This window comes from Bombina bombina, chromosome 7, assembly GCF_027579735.1.
Source record: "Bombina bombina isolate aBomBom1 chromosome 7, aBomBom1.pri, whole genome shotgun sequence".
Classification (NCBI taxonomy): Eukaryota; Metazoa; Chordata; class Amphibia; order Anura; family Bombinatoridae; genus Bombina; species Bombina bombina.
Window position 1 is genome coordinate 368,830,082 of NC_069505.1, and position 21,071 is coordinate 368,851,152.

At 41.5% G+C, this 21,071-nt stretch overlaps 1 protein-coding gene across 1 annotated transcript in view; it reads left to right on the forward strand.

The window, feature by feature from the left end:
• ZMYND10 (zinc finger MYND-type containing 10) overlaps positions 1–11,429 on the forward strand; it is a 105,224-nt gene extending 93,795 nt beyond the window's left edge. The window contains exons 11-12 of the mRNA XM_053689001.1: positions 9,438–9,563; positions 10,852–11,429. Of these exons, the coding sequence (XP_053544976.1) occupies positions 9,438–9,563; positions 10,852–10,951 (226 nt within the window). The 3' untranslated portion in view covers positions 10,952–11,429. The remainder of the gene's footprint in view (positions 1–9,437; positions 9,564–10,851) is intronic.
• Positions 11,430–21,071: the final 9,642 nt, after the last annotated feature.

The window sequence follows — 21,071 nt, forward strand, 5'->3', positions numbered from 1 at the left end:
TGGTTTTGCTATCCAGGCGCGCAGAGCGCTATGGCTTAAATCATGGTCAGCTGACGTTACTTCAAAATCGAAGCTGCTTAACATTCCCTTCAAGGGGCAGACCCTATTCGGGCCTGGTTTGAAGGAGATTATTGCTGATATCACTGGAGGAAAAGGTCATGCCCTTCCTCAGGATAGGTCCAAACCAAGGGCCAAACAGTCTAATTTTCGTGCCTTTCGAAACTTCAAGGCAAGTGCGGCATCAATTTCCTCTAATGCAAAACAAGAGGGAACTTTTGCTCCGTCCAAGACGGTCTGGAGACCTAACCAGACCTGGAACAAGGGTAACCAGGCCAAAAAGCCTGCTGCTGCCTCTAAGATAGCATGAAGGAACGGCCCCCTATCCGGTAACGGATCTAGTAGGGGGCAGACTTTCGCTCTTCGCCCAGGCGTGGGCAAGAGATGTCCAGGATCCCTGGGCGTTGGAAATTATATCCCAGGGATATCTTCTAGACTTCAAGGCTTCCCCCCCAAAAGGGAGATTTCACCTTTCACCATTATCTGCAAACCAGATAAAGAGAGAGGCATTCTTACACTGTGTACAAGACCTCCTAGTTATGGGAGTGATCCATCCAGTCCCAAAGGAAGAACAGGGACAGGGATTTTACTCAAATCTGTTTGTGGTTCCCAAAAAAGAGGGAACCTTCAGACCAATTTTGGATCTAAAGATCTTAAACAAATTCCTCAGAGTTCCATCATTCAAGATGGAGACTATTCGTACCATCCTACCTATGATCCAGGAGGGTCAATACATGACTACAGTGGATTTAAAGGATGCTTATCTGCACATTCCGATACACAAAGATCATCATCGGTTTCTCAGGTTTGCCTTCCTAGACAGGCACTACCAGTTTGTAGCTCTTCCCTTTGGGTTAGCTACAGCCCCAATAATTTTTACGAAGGTTCTGGGGTCGCTTCTGGCGGTCCTAAGACCATGGGGCATAGCAGTGGCACCTTATTTAGACGACATCCTGATTCAGGCGTCAAACTTCCAAATTGCCAAGTCTCATACGGACATAGTGTTGGCATTTCTGAGGTCGCATGGGTGGAAGGTGAACGAGAAAAAGAGTTCTCTATCCCCCCTCACAAGAGTTTCCTTCCTAGGGACTCTGATAGATTCTGTAGAAATGAAAATTTACCTGACGGAGTCCAGGTTATCAAAACTTCTAAATTCCTACCGTGTTCTTTATTCCATTCCTTGCCCTTCGGTGGCTCAGTGCATGGAAGTAATCGGCTTAATGGTAGCGGCAATGGACATAGTGCCATTTGCACGCCTACATCTCAGACCGCTGCAACTATGCATGCTCAGTCAGTGGAATGGGGATTGTCATGAGATGCAGGACATATGCAGGACACAGCAATGATGGTACAACTCTATTTTATTACAGAGCATAGCAATACACATCCAGACAGGTTGATTGTACTAAACTAACTGCGACACAGACACCGGACCTAAGCCCCGCCCACATGCTAGTGACATCACATCCTGCTCTCATCACATCTTCCCCTTTTTCAAAGGCAAAGCATACATTCGCATATATTAAATAACAAGGTACACCAACAGGGTATACAACAACATTTTGTTTTAGAACATTATAAAAACAGATAGATTAGAAAACATGAACAAATAAATTACATCCTGACTTGGACATCGGGGTAGACTACCCTAGTCCACAGTGACCATGGGATTATTCTGCCCATACTTCCGGTCACTGTTCTAGCTAAAGTCAGTCCCTGTATCGGGCCGGAAGCCTCACCACTCTTCCGCTTGATGTAACTTTGCATGAACTGTCCTCTGATACAGAAGATGGTGAACAAGAGTCTGCTGGAGGCAAAGATATATCCCCGCTATGATCTTGCTGAGGGGAAGGCACCTCTCTTAGAACAGGGGATCCCACCGGCGGTGCTACTGAGGTATCCGGTTCCAGACTCTCAGGTACAGGCTGAAGATGTCTTCGGTTACGGCGTGTAACCGTCCCTCCCTCTGTAAGGACTGTGTAAGACCTTGGTTCTGGAGAGCGGCCCACTACCGTAGCAGGCGTCTTCCATTTCTTCTCATCATCCAGTTTAATTCTGACACTTTGGCCCGCTTTCAGTTCCTGTAAAGGCCTGACAGAATGTCTCCTGTCGTAGAAGAAACGATAACCCTTTTTGGCCTCTTCATCCCTCCTAAGGACTTCGTCCCGAGGAACAGGGCCAGGCGGCTTGAAGACACCCACTGAGGGTAAAGTGGTGCGAATCTGGCATCCTAGCATCAGCTGTGCCGGGCTAAACCCGGTGGCTTGAATGGGCGTCGCCCTGTATGACAAGAGGGCTAGGTACGGTTCAGATTGCTTTAGAATGAATTTTGTTGTTTGAACTGCCCTTTCAGCCATTCCGTTGGCCTGCGGATAATGTGGACTTGACGTGGAATGTACAAAATCATATTCCCTGCTGAAAGCACTGAACTCTGTAGAAGCGAACTGCATGCCATTATCACTCACCAGCTCCATTGGAATGCCCCAGCGGGCGAACAAGCTCTTCAGGCGAATGATAATGGCCTGACTTGTGATATCATTCAGGGGTGCTATTTCCAAATACCTGGAATAGTAGTCGATAACAACAAGAAACTTTTTCCCGTGCAGTTCGCACAAATCAGCAGCTATTTTCTGCCACGGCCCCGCAGGCAGCGGAGTAGACATTAAGGGCTCCCTTCTCTGAGTAGGCCGGCGTTCCCGGCAAAAGGCACATTTAGACACATGATTTGCAATGTCGGAGCTGATCCCAGGCCACCACACAGCTGTAGCTGCTCTTTCTCTGCACTTTGTAATGCCTAAGTGGCCATCGTGAATCCTGTTTAACATCTCCTTCCTCATGCTGACAGGAATTACAATACGGTCTTGGAACAGCACCAACCCCTCCAGCTCCGTGAGCTGCGACCTCTCTGGCTGGTAAGCATTTAAAGACATCCAGGCTGCCCGGCTCTCGGGCCAGCCATCTCTTATGTACCTTATAACTTCTTGCAGATCTGTGTCTAAATATGTCTCTTTCTTTATCTCTTCCAGTTTCCTTGAAGAAATGGACTTAGAGGCCAGAACTGAATCAACATACACTTTTACATCCGACTCTGTGGAGGATTCTTCAGCAGCAGCCAGCGGGAGCCTGGACAGTGTATCCGCCACAACCAGCTGCTTCCCCGGCACATGCACTGCCTGAACATTGAACCTGAGCAGTCTCATTAAAAGTCTCTGGCATCTCAAGGGTGTTTTGTCGATGTCATAAGAATTGATAAGAGGGACTAGCGGTTTGTGGTCAGTTTCCAGACTAAATTTCTCCAAACCCACTAGATAAGGCTGAAAGCGCTCACAGGCCCAAACTGCAGCCAGGCACTCTTTCTCAATTTGAGCGTATTTTGACTCCGCAGCCGTCAGTGTGCGGGAACAGTAGGCGATGGGCTGTAGTTTGTTGTCATTCAGCTGCAGGAGTGCAGCCCCCAACCCATAACTGCTTGCATCAGCACTAACCACAGTCTTTTTTGAAGGGTCGTAGAACCCCAGCACTGGGGCAGACCCCAGCAGGGACTTAGCATGCAGGAACGCTTTTTCTTGTGAGGGTCCCCAGACCCAGGCAACATCTTTCTTAAGCAACTCTGTGATAGGGTGCAAAACTGTAGATAAATCTGGAAGAAACTTGCCCACGTAATTTACAAGGCCCAATATCTGTCTCAGCTCATGTACATCAGAAGGGCTTTTCATCTGTTCGATAGCCCGAATTTTCTCGGGGTCCGGCTTGATGCCATCCCCGTTGATGATATGCCCAAAGTAGCATAATTCAGTTTTCCTAAAATGACATTTTTCTTTATTCAGCTTCAGCCCAGACTCTTTGATAGCCTGCAGCACACAACTCAAACGCTGATCATGCTCCTCCACTGTAGACCCATACACTAGAATGTCGTCCATGACAACTGCTGTGCCCACGTGGCCACTCAGGAGAGAACTCATTTCCCTCTGAAAGATCTCAGGAGCGGAGGATATCCCAAAGGGAAGTCTGCAGAAGCAGAACCGACCTACCGGAGTGATAAAGGTAGTCAGTTTGCGGCACTTTGGATCCAGGGGGATCTGCCAAAAGCCGCTAGAAGCGTCTAATGTGGAAAAGAACTTCGCCCCAGCCAACTTCGGGGCTATATCTTCCAATGTCGGCAGCACAAACCTCTCCCTCTTCACTGCCTCATTCAACCTTTTCAGGTCCACACAGATGCGCACCTTTCCGTTTTTCTTTGCAACTGGAACAATGGGGGCACACCAATCAGTTGCTTCAACAACCTCTTCAATAACCCCCATAGATTTCATGCGCATGAGCTCTTTCTCCACTTGAGGCATGAGCGGGAACGGAATTCTACGAGGAGTAGAAATACTGTACGGGACTGCGTCACTTTTAAGTGCTATACGGACAGGTTTGCAGCTCAGTAGGCCCAACTCGCCAAACATATCTTCAGAGATCTCATTCACTCTGGCCACGAGGCCCAAGTCACAGGCTGCTTTTCTGCTCAATAAACTGTTAACACACTGACCTCGGATCACATGCACCCACATGGTGAACTTCCTTTGTACTCACAGCTGGCAAGAAATTTCCCCACACAATCAATGCGGCCACCAGGACTATGAACATTTGTAGTAACCTTCGCCAGCTGGGGCTGTCGAGGCAGTTTCATAAATTCAGCAAAAGACATTACAGTGATATCTGCTCCTGTGTCAATCTTAAAATCAACTTTGGCTCCCATTACAGTAAAAGTAACTTTCCAATCTTCCTCTGAGCTTGTCCGTTCCACAACAGACCCCACAAAAGACACTTCCTGACCCTCCTGGTCACTGTCCACCTGCATCTCCTTAATGTATTCAGTTTTACACACCACTTCAAAATGGCCTATTCTGTTACATTTTCTGCATCTTTTATCTCTGGCCGGGCATATAGCACTCTGATCATGAGCCCGGTAGCACCGTGTGCATCGGCCATGTTGCGCCCATCCACTTCTAGGCCTTTCCAGTACTTTAGATCTACCGCTCACACTGTGCCTTTCACTAGTAATTTTCCTAGACTGTTGCACTTCATCCACAATACTCTCAGACCTCAGATCAGCACTTTGCTTTTTCACCAGTTCACTCTGGCGGGCCATCCTAATAGCCCCGTCTAACGTTAAATCAGGCTCTAACTGCAGCTTCAGGGAGACTTCAGCATCTGCAATTCCAATAACTATTCTGTCTCTGATTTGCTCTTCTTTAGCAACACCAAACTCACAGAATTCAGCTAATTCATACAGGCTGCGCACAAATGACTCCACAGATTCTCCCACACGCTGATTACGTTTGTGAAAACAAGCTCTCTCATGAATCACATTTCTTTTGGGCACAAAGTGGGCACTGAGTTTATCCATAACTATATCAAAGTTAACTTATTCCCCTTCTTGGAAAGTAAAAGCATTGAACACTGGCTCTACATCTTTCCCCATAGAATATAAAAGAGAATTAACTTGTACTTCACCACTCTCCTTGTTCAGTTTGGATGCAATCCTGAAGCGCTGAAACCGCTGACGCCATGTGGGCCAAGCTGCAGGCTGAGAAAAGTCAAAAGGCTCAGGTGGGGTAAACTTTGACATTGCAATCGATCAGAAACAGAAGCGCAGTCCAGAACTTCTGACACCATGTCATGAGATGCAGGACATATGCAGGACACAGCAATGATGGTACAACTCTATTTTATTACAGAGCATAGCAATACACATCCAGACAGGTTGATTGTACTAAACTAACTGCGACACAGACACCGGACCTAAGCCCCGCCCACATGCTAGTGACATCACATCCTGCTCTCATCACAGGGATTACACAGATTTGTCCCCTTTACTGAATCTGGACCAAGAGACCAGGGATTCTCTTCTCTGGTGGCTATCTCGGGTCCATCTGTCCAAAGGTATGACCTTTCGCAGGCCAGATTGGACAATTGTAACAACAGATGCCAGCCTTCTAGGTGGGGATTCAGTCTGGAACTCCCTGAAGGCTCAGGGATCGTGGACTCAGGAGGAGTCACTCCTTCTAATAAACATTCTGGAACTAAGAGCAATATTCAATGCTCTTCAGGCTTGGCCTCATCTAGCGACAATGAGGTTCATCAGATTTCAGTCGGACAACATCATGACTGTGGCTTACATCAACCATCAAGGGGGAACAAGGAGTTCCCTAGCGATGTTAGAAGTCTCAAAGATAATTTGCTGGGCAGAGATTCACTCTTGCCACCTATCAGCTATCCATATCCCAGGTGTAGAGAACTGGGAGGCGGATTTTCTAAGTCGACAGACTTTTCATCCGGGGGAGTGGGAACTCCATCCGGAGGTGTTTGCACAATTGGTTCTTCGTTGGGGCGAACCAGAACTGGATCTCATGGCGTCTCGCCAGAACGCCAAGCTTCCTTGTTAAAGATCCAGGTCCAGGGACCCCAAGGCAACGCTGATAGATGCTCTAGCAGCGCCTTGGTCCTTCAACCTGGCTTATGTGTTTCCACCATTTCCTCTGCTCCCTCGTCTGATTGCCAAAATCAAGCAGGAGAGAGCATCGGTGATCTTGATAGCGCCTGCGTGGCCACGCAGGACTTGGTATGCAGATCTGGTGGACATGTTATCCTTTCCATCATGGACTCTGCCGCTGAGACAGGAGCTTCTACTTCAAGGTCCTTTCAACCATCCAAATCTAATTTCTCTGAGGCTGACTGCCTGGAGATTGAACGCTTGATTTTATCAAAGCGTGGTTTCTCCGAGTCAGTCATTGATACCTTAATTCAGGCACGGAAGCCTGTCACCAGGAAAATATCATAAAATATGGCGTAAATATCCTTATTGGTGTGAATCTAAGGGCTACTCATGGAGTAAGGTCAGGATTCCCAGGATATTATCTTTTCTCCAAGAAGGATTGGAGAAAGGATTGTCAGCTAGTTCCTTAAAGGGACAGATTTCTGCGCTATCTATTCTTTTGCACAAGCGTCTGGCGGATGTCCCAGACGTTCAGGCATTTTGTCAGTCTTTAGTTAGAATCAAGCCTGTGTTTAAACCTGTTGCTCCACCTTGGAGCTTAAATTTGGTTCTTAAAGTTCTTCAGGGGGTTCCGTTTGAACCTCTTCATTCCATAGATATCAAACTTTTATCTTGGAAAGTTCTATTTTTGGTAGCTATTTCCTCGGCTCGTAGAGTTTCCGAGTAATCTGCCTTACAATGTGATACTCCTTTTCTGATCTTCCATGCAGATAAGGTAGTTCTGCGTACCAAACCTGGGTTTTTACCTAAGGTGGTATCTAATAAGAATATCAATCAAGAGATTGTTGTTCCGTCTTTGTGTCCTAATCCTTCTTCAAAGAAGGTGCATCTATTACACAATCTGGACGTGGTTCGTGCTTTAAAGTTTTACTTACAAGGTACTAAAGATTTTCGTCAAACATCTGCTTTGTTTGTTGTCTACTCTGGACAGAGGAGAGGTCAAAAGGCTTTGGCAACCTCTCTTTCTTTTTGGCTAAGAAGCATAATCCGCTTAGCCTATGAGACTGCTGGCCAGCAGCCTCCAGAAAGGATTACAGCTCAATCTACTAGAGCTGTGGTTTCCACATGGGCCTTTAAAAATGAGGCTTCTGTTGAACAGATTTGCAAGGCGGCGACTTGGTCTTCGCTTCATACTTTTTCAAAATTCTACAAATTTGATACTTTTGCTTCAGGCTTACCTTGTATTCAGGCTTACCTTACATAAATTTGGTATCAGCAGCATTTTCTAGCCTTCACATCTTCTAGAAAAATATTAACTGCACATACCTCATAGCAGGATAACCTGCACGCCATTCCCCCCCTGAAGTTATCTCTCTCTTCAGTCATGTGTGAGAACAGCAATGGATCTTAGTTACAACCTGCTAAGATCATAGAAATCCCAGGCAGATTCTTCTTTTTTCCTGCCTGGAACAAAATAGCACAACTCCGGTACTATTTAAAAATAATAAACTCTTGATTGAAGCAAAATAACATCTACATTTCACCACTTATCTCTTACTACCTCCATGCTTGTTGAGAGTTGCAAGAGAATGACTGGATATGGCAGTGAGGGGAGGAGCTATATAGAGAGCTCTGCTGTGGGTGTCCTCTTGCAACTTCCTGTTGGGAATGAGAATATCCCACAAGTAATGGATGATCCATGGACTGGATACACCACAAGAGAAATAAATTTATCAGGTAAGCATAAATTATGTTTTTTGTGAGGACTGGGGCGAGTGTTTCAATGCATCCAGATATGAGCTGATTGGAGCAGGTTCTAAGTCACACGTAGTAGGGTGCAACTTTTGTATGGTGTTTATATATAGAGATACCTATTAGGTTAAACGTAGTGTACTCCTTGTAGGGGTATAGTTCCCATAACTAGCGGACCTTGCTCTGCCACCCTCCCCCCCCCCTTTTTTTCTTTCTTTTTTTTTCCTTCTTCCCTCTTTCCGTCTTTTTTTATTTGGTGCATTGTTGTGTTGTTTTGTGTTGTCTTGATTGGTTCCTGTTTATTTTTGTTTTGATTCGGGTTCACACCCTTGAACCCGTAGAAAAAATAGCCACTCTTTTCAGGCTTCATTTAGTCACATAAATCATTCCCAGGACTGAGGATGAAAACATGTATGCTTTACTTTAAGATATGTTTACTGCTTAGCATCGGTGGTTATTTAATTGCTCTATGTGCTTTTTCTTTTCTGTTTATGCTGATATTGTTATTTTGTATATACATGATTGTCCTGCGTGTGACGCAAAATGTTTTGTTTTATTAATGGTTTATTATTTTTGGCTTTGTACAATAAATATATTTAAAAAAAAAATGTTGGGACAACTCCCACAACTTTATTGGTGGATATGACTTTTCAGTGCTTTAAATAAAGGGGACTTTCATTCATGAAGTATAAAAAAATTTCATGATGAAAGTACCTTTATTTGCCTGTGAGTTTATGCCGAGCTGAGCACCTCCGGCCACCCATGGCAAAGCGCTAGTTTCTCAATGAGGTGACGTTTCCACCTCTTAGCCAATAGCATGCTAGCCATATGGCATAATGCCAAAGGGCAAGCATGGCTATTGGCTCCGCATAAACTTGCAGGCAAATGAAGGAATTTTTTTTTTTTATACTTCATGACTGAAAGTCCTCTTTATTTATATCACTGGTAAATCCTAGAGTTTCAAAAACACTAGGATTTACCATCACTTTAAACACCTTATTTTGACTTTTATGTTCTTTTAAGTTACACTTTAGGCACCTTTTGATCTAAACCACAACTTTACTTTTTCTAGGATAGGATATATAGTGTGAGCTCTATTTAGTCACATACTCTGCCCTAAATTTTATGTTTCCCTCTTTTCCACCAGGTGGGCCCAGACATACAATATGGATGTTATGGAGACGCTGGTACCAGATAAACCAAAGTGCGGTTTATGTGGGTCAGAAGCTGCAAAACGCTGCTCTCGGTGTCAGAGTGAGTGGTACTGTAATAGGTGAGTGCAGTAAGTGTTAGCTCTATGGGTTAGTGCTGCTCAGAGTGAGGTTAGTGACTAATCAAGATTTAAGTTTTACTCACTGTGATGTTGAGTTTCTTTTCATGTACGAGTTCAGACATTTTGCATTGAGGGCTACAATTTGTGAAAATCTCTGGTTTTATTTTCTGTTATTTAGTAAGTACAGTGGGTCTATGTGTATACTGGGCATCATGAGGTCATATGTGGTATCAATAAAATATTGCTCCTCACGCCAAGGCTTCACTATTGTGAAAGTTCCATTTCTGTTCGGTCATCTTTGATAAAGCTGAGCCGAAACACTGACGGGTCAGTGGGAGAGCTGATTGTTAGTCAGTTTTTTTTTTTTACTTGTACTTAAAAGGCACAGTCTAGTCAAAATTAAACGTTCATGATTCAGATAGGGCAGCAATTTTAAACAACTTTCCAATTAACTTTTATCATCAAATTTGCTTTGTTCCCTTGGTATTCTTTATTGAAAGCTAAACATAGGTAAACTCATATGCTAATTTCTAAGCCCTTAAAGACTGCCTCTTATCTCAGAGCATTTTGACAGTTTTTCACAGCCAGACAGCGCTAGTTCATTTGTGCTAAATAGATAAACATGCTCACTCCTGTGGAGTTATTTATGAGTCAGAACTGACTGGCTAAAATGTAGGTCTTGCAAAAGAATTGAGATAAGAAGGCAGTCTGCAGAGGCTTAGATACAAGGTAATCACAGAGGTAAAAAGTATATTAATATAACCGTGTTGGTTATGCAAAACTGGGGAATGGGTAACAAAGGTATTATCTATCTTTCTAAACAATAAACATTTTCAAGTAGACTGTCCCTTTAATAATCTGGAAGTTGACACCTGTGTTGCCTAATAACCTAGATTATTGTTACCACATGTATTTGAATATATTATGTCTTCTGAATCTGATCTACTTATGACTATGTTACTATATCTATATTTGGAAGACCATTATTTTATTAAGATAGTTAAATTTAAAATGAACAAACTACACAATCGTTATCTGTAGATGATTTTTATCAGCACAGTATATACTTTTACATTTTTTATGAAGTACTGCCCCTAGTGTACTGTTAGTTGTACTACAAGTGATGATTACTGCCCCTAGTGTAAGATTAGAGGTACTGCAAGTGATAATTGCTGCCTTTAGTGTAACCTCTCCTGTACTGTAATGAGCCTGTGCCACCTCACCTGATTACCCTGCCAGCCTAGATATGTTTACATCTTACCTTACATGTCTCCCCTTTGCTGCACAGGGAGTGCCAGGTAAAGCACTGGCAGAAGCACAAGAAGTCCTGTGACCTGATATGTGAAGCCATGAAAAAGACAAAGGAAGAACTAAGAGTTTCTGTGTGAGAGACAAGGAGATAGTGCCTAACAGACAATTGCAAACCCTTTCACTCCTGTACCTGCCTGCAAGACCCAAACTGCTGAATATGATGAACTCTGTCACTGATAAAGTGATAAGCAGCTGTGTTTAGGTCCCTCTGTATTGTGATGTGCATGAGATCTCTGTATCCTGCTGTATATGGGATCTCTCTGTATACTGCTGTATATTGTATCATCCTACATATACTGTATATAAGATTTCACAGTATACTGCTGTGTATATGATCATCCTATGTATCCTGTATATGAGATCTCCCAGTATACTGCTGTGTATAGGATCATCGTACATACCCTTTATATTAGATCCCCCTATACTGCTGAAAATGGATCATCCTAAACACTATAGTTTACAAGATCCTATTTATTCTACTATTTTGTCAGTTTTTTGGATCAGGTGTAATTTATATGATAAAATCATTAAAACGTTTGTTATATTTTCTAACAATTTTCTGTCTACAGTGAGTCCTTTGTTATTTAGGTATAAAGGAAGTGACTGATTAAAGAGGCACAGAAGTGCATAAAGTAATGACATGTTACAGCATTTCCTTATTGCACTATTGCTGCATATAACTATGTGTTTAATACCAGCAGGTGGGTTACATACATAGTTAAAGTCCGCTCCAGAGAAGCAGTAATGCACTACTGGGAGCTAGCTAATCACCTCTTGTGAGCCAATGACAAAAGACATATGTGTGTAGCCACCAGTCACCATCTAGCTCCCAGTTGTTGCTCCTGAGCCTACCTACATACATATGCTTTTCAACAAACAAACCAAGAAAACAAAGCACATGTAAACTAAAAAGTATATATAATATAGCTGACTGGATATGGGACATTTTCTTGATTGAGAGTTTTTCAATTGAAAAAAAAAAATCTTAATTCCCGTGAAATTGCGAGTTTAACATAAAAAAGAGATAAGGCTGTCAAGATTAAGGCCCCGAAAGTGCAGTGATGCTGTGAAATATTAAAAAGGGATCTGTTAGCATGTTGAGAAAGCCGGCAAAATGTTTTTCAAGCTGCTGACATCATTGTTTAAAGGCAGCATCGCCAACAGTCATTTTACTGTAAAATAAAGGATTCCTTTTGCATGTATAAAACAACAAAATTAACGTACCGCAGCTTACAAAAATAACCCCTAAACTGCCAATACCCCACTGCAATAATCCCTACACTTCTTAAACCCTATACTGACAATACCCCTATCCCAATATTGCAATAAACTCCCTATTAAACTTAACCCCTAAACTGCCAATACCCCATCTCAAACTACCCCCTAACCTGTTAACCCCCTAACTGCCACACACCCCATCGTAAACTATCCCTAAACTACTTAAACCCCTAACAGCTAACTCCTCCAAGACCCCCAACCTAAGACTCCCTAAGTTAGACAAAATAAAAACATTACTGTGACGTATACCCCGGCTACCCCGACTGGGTAGCTCCGCCAAACGGGTCCTGCTTCCTCCCTGCCGACTGCAGCTATGTAGCTGGCAAGTGACCACAGTCTGTAGCCACCCCTGATGCCCGACAGCATCAGTACTCAGGGTCCCACCCTGTGGCAGACTCCAGCTACCCAGACTGGGTAGATCTGCTTGATGATGCTTTCTCTTCCTGGAACAGGCTGCTATGTAGCCCAGGAAAGTGATTTTAGCTGAAGCCAACCCAAATAACTAGACAGACTAGCCTTCAGGTTAAACAAGAACTGACTTTATTGTAAAACATGCACTCCTTTTATACACACAGCTCATCTTGATAACACAAAGGACAATCCCACAATTTTCCCACCCCTCCAGTGGAGTGAAGCGGCGGCACTTCCAGGAAAGCTCTCAGTCCCCAGATGCCACAGTCCAAAAATCAGCATGATTCAATACTGGGGACCGGAGTTACAGTCCGTTGAATTTATGGGGTTAGGGGTGTCCAAAACCCCCAGTACCCAAAGGAGCTCCCCTCTGATAATTGCCACAGCTCTTGTCCTCCCTAGGGGCTACCAATCCCCAAAAGAGCAGAGCTCTGAGGCAAAGGGCTGCTGGAGTGACCAGGGGTAAAGTTAGCGGGTGTCCTGTGGCCGACCGGGAGTTCCAGGAGCCTGGCCAGCCTGAGAGGAGTTAGGCGGGTGTCCGTTGTGAGGCGGCCGACCGGGAGTTCCAGAAGCCCGGCCAGCCTAGGAGGGTTTTCCTGGTCATACACCTGCTCTCCACAAAACAAGCAAACAAAAGCTTCCAGAGATTGTGGTTGCTCTGAGGAGCCCAAAACCACTGAGAAACAACAAGGGTGAGGTTGTAGGGGGGGGGGGGGGTTGGGGGTAGCCTTAGCTGTCTGGTATCCGTGACAATTACCATTACCAAAAATAAAAAAAAATACCAAAAATAAAACAACTCAAGCAGTAAATGCCCTATCCTAAATCTAAAGTCCCCTTATAAAAGCCCCCACTAAAAAACTATACTAAAACCTACTTTAAAGATTGCTCTGAAAACTGCATTTGTTGGGCAAGTGATTGAGCTCTTTTGCAAGAAAAATACTATCTTTAAAAAAAATCCTAATCTAAAATCCCTAATCTTAAAAAAAATAATAAAAAAAATTGTTATGCTTACCTGAAAAATTTCTTTCTGGGCATGGAGAGTCCACCACTTCATTCCAAGTACTAGTGAGATATTTAACTCCTGGCCAGCAGGAGGAGGCAAAGGGCACCCCAGCAAAGCTGTTAAGTGTCACTTCCCTTACCCATTACCCCCAGTCATTCGGCCTAAGGGAAATGGAAAAGGAAGAGAACACAAGAGTATAGAGGTGCCTGAGATTTACACAAAAAACTGCAAAATTAAATTTAAATAAGGGCGGGATCGTGGACTCTCCATGCCCAGAGAGAAAGAAATGTATCAGATAAGCATACATTTTGTTTTCTTTCCTCTGGCATGGAGAGTCCATGACCCACACGAGTCCACACATTCCAATTACTAGTTGGAACCAATACCCAAGCTAGAGGACACCGAATGAAAAGGAAGGGAGAACAAGACAGGCAGACCTAAACAGAAGGCACCACCACTTGAAGAACTTTTCTCTCAAAAGAAGCCTCAGCCGAGGCAAAAGTATCAAATTTTGTAGAATTTGGAAAAGGTATGCAAAGAGGACCATATTGCCGCCTTGCAAATTTGATCCACAGAAGCTTTATTTCTCTTGTAAGATGTATCGAGTCCACGGATTCATCCATACTTGTGGGATATTCTCCTTCCCTGCAGGAAGTGGCAGAGAGAGCACCCACAGCAGAGCTGTCTACATAGCTCCTCCCTTAGCTCCACCCCCCAGTCATTCTCTCTGCCTGCTTAACTGCTAGGAAGGGCAAAGAAGAGTGTGGTGACAAAAATGTTAGTTTTTATTTTCTCAAGCAAAAGTTTGTTATTTTAAATGGTACCGGTGTGTACTATTTACTCTCTGGCAGAAAAGGGATGAAGATTTCTGCAAGGAGGATGATGATCTTAGCATTTTATAACTAAGATCCACTGCTGTTCTCACAAGGGCTGAAGAGTATAGGAAAACTTCAGTTGGGGGAACAGTTTGCAGGCTAAACTGCATTAAGGTATGTTCAGTCTATTTTTTTTCTAGACAGACTGTGTTATTTCTAGAAAAGGCTGGCAATATCCCCATGAGGGAAAGGTAAGCTGTATTCAGTAAAAGAGGAATTGAAGCTTGCATAAAGGGCTCATAGTTACTGGTGACACTAATAGGAAAAAACGTTTTGGTTTAATTACAAATAAAACGTTTTTTGAGGGACTTTAAGGGGTCTTTGTGGCTTGTTTAAGTTTTATTAACCCACTAGTTTAAGAAACACTCTGTGGTGTTTTTTAGGCCCCATAACATCGAGTGAGGTGGGGCCTATTTTCAGTTGCACAGTTTATTTACCTCAGAAGCATCCAGCTACTGCTCCAGAGATTCCTGCTGTATTTGAGGGCTGTAAAGAGGTTTTTTTCTCTTGTAAGGTGTATCCAGTCCACGGATCATCCATTACTTGTGGGATATTCTCATTCCCAACAGGAAGTTGCAAGAGGACACCCACAGCAGAGCTGTCTATATAGCTCCTCCCCTCACTGCCATATCCAGTCATTCTCTTGCAACTCTCAACAAACATGGAGGTAGTAAGAGAGAAGTGGTGAAATGTAGCTGTTATTTTACTTCAATCAAAATGGTACCGGAGTTGTACTATTTTGTTCCAGGCAGAAAAATAGAAGAATCTTAAAACGTGTGTGTGGTAGACCGAGCGCTAGTATTTTACAGCCTTATGCTCACTGGCAAAAGTCCCCTAGTGGACTTGGGATGTGACTACAATTGTGTGATATAGAGAGCGCTGGCAAGCTTAAAAGGACTGTGAGGTATGGATATGTTAAAAATGGAATGTATTTATTACAGTTAATATACAATGAAAATACAATATAATACATACAAATTAAAAAGCTTCTAAAATTCTTCCTAAAATCTCTATGGATCCATGAGATATAAGTCTTAAGGATATAGTGTTACCTATATCTGTGGTGTTGGAACAAATATTACGTTAGCTCCGACAACAGTCTAAGACCATAGTATTATGGTCAATAAAGTGCAGTTTAAGCACAGATATTTACAAACAGCAGATGTGATGTAAATGGCCAAAATTTGCGTAGTACAATGTCAATAATACAGATGTCAACAATACAGATGCAGTATAAAAGTATAAGTGATAGAAATACAATATAAATAAAAGTGTAGGAGAAATCCAATTGTGTAAAAATGGAAATAAAATTTGTTGAAAAAATGAAGAAATTTATGTCTCTCAAATAGTTTCTTAAAAAATGTCTCTTTGGAAAATCAGTGTTCCAAAAAATATATATATCAGAGTGTTCCACAAAAAATTGCAAAAGTGTTCCACAAAAATTGTAAAAAATTAATCCACAAATAAATATCAAAGTGTTCAAAAAATATGGTGGGTAAGTGCGTTCAAAGAAATCCTAGATGATTAACTTCCAAAATAAACTCCAATAGCTGTGGTAGACGTGAAGGAGATTATAAGAATGCAGAATATAAAAAATATATAAAAAATGTAGAATATAAAAATGCAGAAGAAAAAAAAAAAAAAAAAAGTACAATAATGTGGCGGGTAGGTCCAAAGTCCTCCTCCTAATCTGTGGGTGAAATAAAGTGCAATAGTGTAATAATGTCTAGATGTGGTATAATAAAATCAGAAATTTGCTCACCAGTATGTCGACGCGTTTCGGCCCTCCTAGGCCTTTCTCAAGACAATACTGGTCTGTATGTCTCTGGGAGCTTTATACCCTAATACCATAGGTGATTGGTTCTATTTTGGCGCCAAAAGTCGGGGTCTGCCCTTTCCTGTTTAGCCCAGTGTTACATGGGAAATGTAGTTTTTCTTTTTTTTTTTTGTTTTTGTGTTGTCTCTTATGTTTTAAAAGATATCTGTATTTGATTCACTTCATACGTTTTTATTATTTATATCGTATGTGTTATTGTTTGGGGGCATCTCTTATCTTACTAATGTAATGTATATCAGGCGGTGTATTTTATTTTTGATATCCCCACTTCCGGGGTGTTTAACTTACTATCCCTTCCGGTTCTTTTAACTGTAGCTTAACATCCGGTTTCGCTACTTCCGGTTTCGCTCTCGCTAATTCCGGTTTCGCTTTTACCGGAAGTGTGTATTTATTCTTATCCGGTTGTACTATTGCTGGATGTTTATCTAATTTGGAACCTTAGTCTTGTCTGGACCCTTTCTATATGGCCTGCATGACTATATAATGGGTTAGGGGTCCATCGTTGTCCTAATTGTGTCTATATAAGCCAGTGTTTGATTCTTTAATGCATATATACAAAACAGCCTTAACGTATATGTGTAGATGCTGATTATTGTATGTGCTATGATCGGTGCGTATTTCACAAATACCTAGGGATTTAAAACTGTAAAATATCATAAAAAATCGTAAAATATGTAAAAAATCTCTTCAAGGGCATTTAGAGTTGTTAAAAGTTCTCTGAAAATTCTCTAAAAATTCTCTAAAAGTTATATATGTACATATCACAAATATAGAAATTTGTGTGAATAAGTCACATGTTGAAAATGCGGGGTTTACTTAGAATTTGTTCCGTGGATGTAAAAGAGTATATGAAATAAGGATTGGGTTTTGCATATAATAAAGAGGCTTTTTAGGAAGCGTGTGGGGGTCAGGTCTCGCATTAGTTTAAAGAGGTTGTTAAACCTATTGGAGTTGGCATAAATGAATGTTGATAGTTAAAGTCGCTTGTCTGCAGTAATTTGGACGTCTTTATTTAAATTATTTGTACATGGAGGAGAGAATGGTTTTTGCTGGTGTACTTCAGGGAGAGAACCTCTCCGGTGTATATTGTATTTTGTATTCTAGGTGCTTAGGAAGGGATGAATATCTGGGGACCTAATATGGCGGATTCTGTCTTCTGTTCTATCAATCTAGAGCGTGCAATCCAGCTAGTGTGAAAACACATGCTTTTATTGGTATGCTTTTGCTTGATAAGGATATTTAATGGTAAATTCATTTTATGCATCATCTATAAGGAGTAGAATTTGCTGTCTAGTCTTTTCGTAAAGACAGCAAGTGTGACAGATCCTCTTTGTGATTTAGTCCCTTGGGGAAAAGGCAATCCAATGTAAAGATCCATTTGGATTCGGATTGGATTTGGAAACCGGATGTTAAGCTACAGATAAAAGAACCGGAAGGGATAGTAAGTTAAACACCCCGGAAGTGGGGATATCAAAAATAAGATACACCGCCTGATATACATTACATTAGTAAGATAAGAGATGCCCCCAAACAATAACACATACGATATAAATAATAAACACGTATGAAGTGAATCAAATACAGATATCTTTTAAAACATAAGAGACAACACAAAAACACAAAAAAAAAAAAAAAAGAAAAGAAAAACTACATTTCCCATGTAACACTGGGCTAAACAGGAAAGGGCAGACTCCGACTTTTGGCGCCAAAATAGAACCAATCACCTATGGTATTAGGGTATAAAGCTCCCAGAGACATACAGACCAGTATTGTCTTGAGAAAGGCCTAGGAGGGCCGAAACGCGTCGACATACTGGTGAGCAAATTTCTGATTTTATTATACCACATCTAGACGTTATTACACTATTGCACTTTATTTCACCCACAGATTAGGAGGAGGACTTTGGACCTACCCGCCACATTATTGTACTTTTTTTTTTTTTTTCTTCTGCATTTTTATATTCTACATTTTTTATATATTTTTTATATTCTGCATTCTTATAATCTCCTTCACGTCTACCACAGCTATTGGAGTTTATTTTGGAAGTTAATCATCTAGGATTTCTTTGAACGCACTTACCCACCATATTTTTTGAACACTTTGATATTTATTTGTGGATTAATTTTTTACAATTTTTGTGGAACACTTTTGCAATTTTTTGTGGAACACTCCGATATATATTTTTTTTGGAACACTGTGATTTTCCAAAGAGACATTTTTTAAGAAACTATTTGAGAGACATAAATTTCTTCATTTTTTTCAACAAATTTTATTTCCATTTTTACACAATTGGATTTCTCCTACACTTTTATTTATATTGTATTTCTATCACTTATACTTTTATACTGCATCTGTATTGTTGAGATCTGTATTATTGACATTGTACTACGCCAATTTTGGCCATTTACATCACATCTGCTGTTTGTAAATATCTGTGCTTAAACTGCACTTTATAGACCATAATACTATGGTCTTAGACTGTTGTCGGAGCTAACGTAATATTTGTTCCAACACCACAGATATAGGTAACACTATATCCTTAAGACTTATATCCCATGGATCCATAGAGATTTTAGGAAGAATTTTAGAAGCTTTTTAATTTGTATGTATTATATTGTATTTTCATTGTATATTAACTGTAATAAATACATTCCATTTTTAACATATCCATACCTCACAGTCCTTTTAAGCTTCCCAGCGCTCACTATATCACACAAGAAAAATAGAAGAATCTGCCTGTGATTTCTATGATCGTAGCAGGTTGTAACTAAGATCCATTGCTGTTCTCACACATGACTGAAGAGAGAGATAACTTCAGCAGGGGAATGGCGTGCAGGTTATCCTGCTATGAGGTATGTGCAGTTAAGATTTTTCTAGAAGATGTGAAATGCTAGAAAACGCTGCTGATGCCAAATTTATGTAAGGTAAGCCTGAATACAGTGATTTAATAGCGGCTGGTATCATGTTTACTTTCTGAGGTAATACTCTTTTATATTTACAATATAAAATGTTTGCTGGCATGTTTAAACGTTTTTATATATACTTTGGTGATAAAACTTTATTGGGGCCTAGTTTTTTTCCACATGACTGGCTTAAATTTGCCTAGAAACAGTTTCCTGAGGCTTTCCACTGTATTACTATGAGTGGGAGGGGCCTAGTTTAGTGCTTTTTTGCGCAGTAACTTTTACAGACTGAGACATCCAGCTTCCTCCAAGGGTCTTCTGAATGCTATAGGACATCTCTAAAGGACTCTTAGGCTTTCCAAAATCGTTTGTTGGGTAAGGTAGGCCCACAGCAAGGCTGTGGCAGTTGGTGTGACTGTTAAAAAACGTCTATATCGTTTTTTTGATCCGGTTTTTGAACTAAGGGGTTAATCATCCATTTGCAAGTGGGTGTAATGCTCTGTTAGCATATTATACACACTGTAAAAAATTCGTTTGATTTACTGCCTTTTTTCACTGTTTTTCAAATTCTGACAAAATTTGTTTCTCTTAAAGGCACAGTACCGTTTATTATATTTGCTTGTTAACTTGATTTAAAATGTTTTCCAAGCTTGCTAGTCTCGTTGCTAGTCTGTATAAACATGTCTGACATAGAGGAAACTCTTTGTTCATTTTGTTTAAAAGCCATTGTGGAGCCCCCTCTTAGAATGTGTACCAAATGTACTGATTTCATTTTAAGCAATAAAGATCATATTCTGTCTTTAAAAAATTTATCACCAGAGGAATCTGACGAGGGGGAAGTTATGCCGATTAACTCTCCCCACGTGTCAGATCCTTTGACTCCCGCTCAAGGGACTCACGCTCAAATGGCGCCAAGTACATCTAGGGCGCCCATAGCGTTTACTTTACAAGACATGGCGGCAGTCATGGATAATACACTGTCAGCGGTATTAGCCAGACTACCTGAATTTAGAGGAAAGAGAGATAGCTCTGGAGTTAGACGAAATACAGAGCATACTGACGCTTTAAGAGCTATGTCTGATAATGCCTCACAATATGCAGAAGCTGAAGAAGGAGAGCTTCTTTCTGTGGGTGATATTTCTGACTCAGGGAAGATGATGCAACCTGATTCTGATATTTCTACATTTAAATTTAAGCTTGAACACCTCCGCGTTTTACTCAGGGAGGTTTTAGCTGCTCTGAATGACTGTGATACAATTGCAGTGCCAGAGAAATTGTGTAGACTGGATAAATACTATGCAGTGCCGGTGTGTACTGATGTTTTTCCAATACCTAAAAGGTTTACAGAAATTATTACTAAGGAATGGGATAGACCAGGTGTGCCGTTCTCTCCCCCTCCTATTTTTAGAAAAATGTTTCCAATAGACGCCACCACACGGGACTTATGGCAGACAGTTCCTAAGGTGGAGGGAGCAGTTTCTACTCTAGCAAAGCGTACTACTATCCCTGTCGAGGACAGTTGTGCTTTCTTAGATCCAATGGATAAAAAGTTAGAGGGTTACCTTAAGAAAATGTTTATTCAACAAGGTTTTATCCTACAGCCCTTTGCATGCATTGCTCCTGTCACTGCTGCTGCGGCGTTCTGGTTTGAGTCTCTGGAAGAGGCTTTACAGGTAGCGACTCCATTGGATAACATACTTGACAAGCTTAGAACACTTAAGCTAGCCAATTCTTTTGTTTCTGATGCCATTGTTCATTTGACTAAACTAACGGCTAAGAATTCTGGTTTTGCTATCCAGGCGCGCAGAGCGCTATGGCTTAAATCATGGTCAGCTGATGTTACTTCAAAGTCTAAGCTGCTTAACATTCCCTTCAAGGGGCAGACCCTAT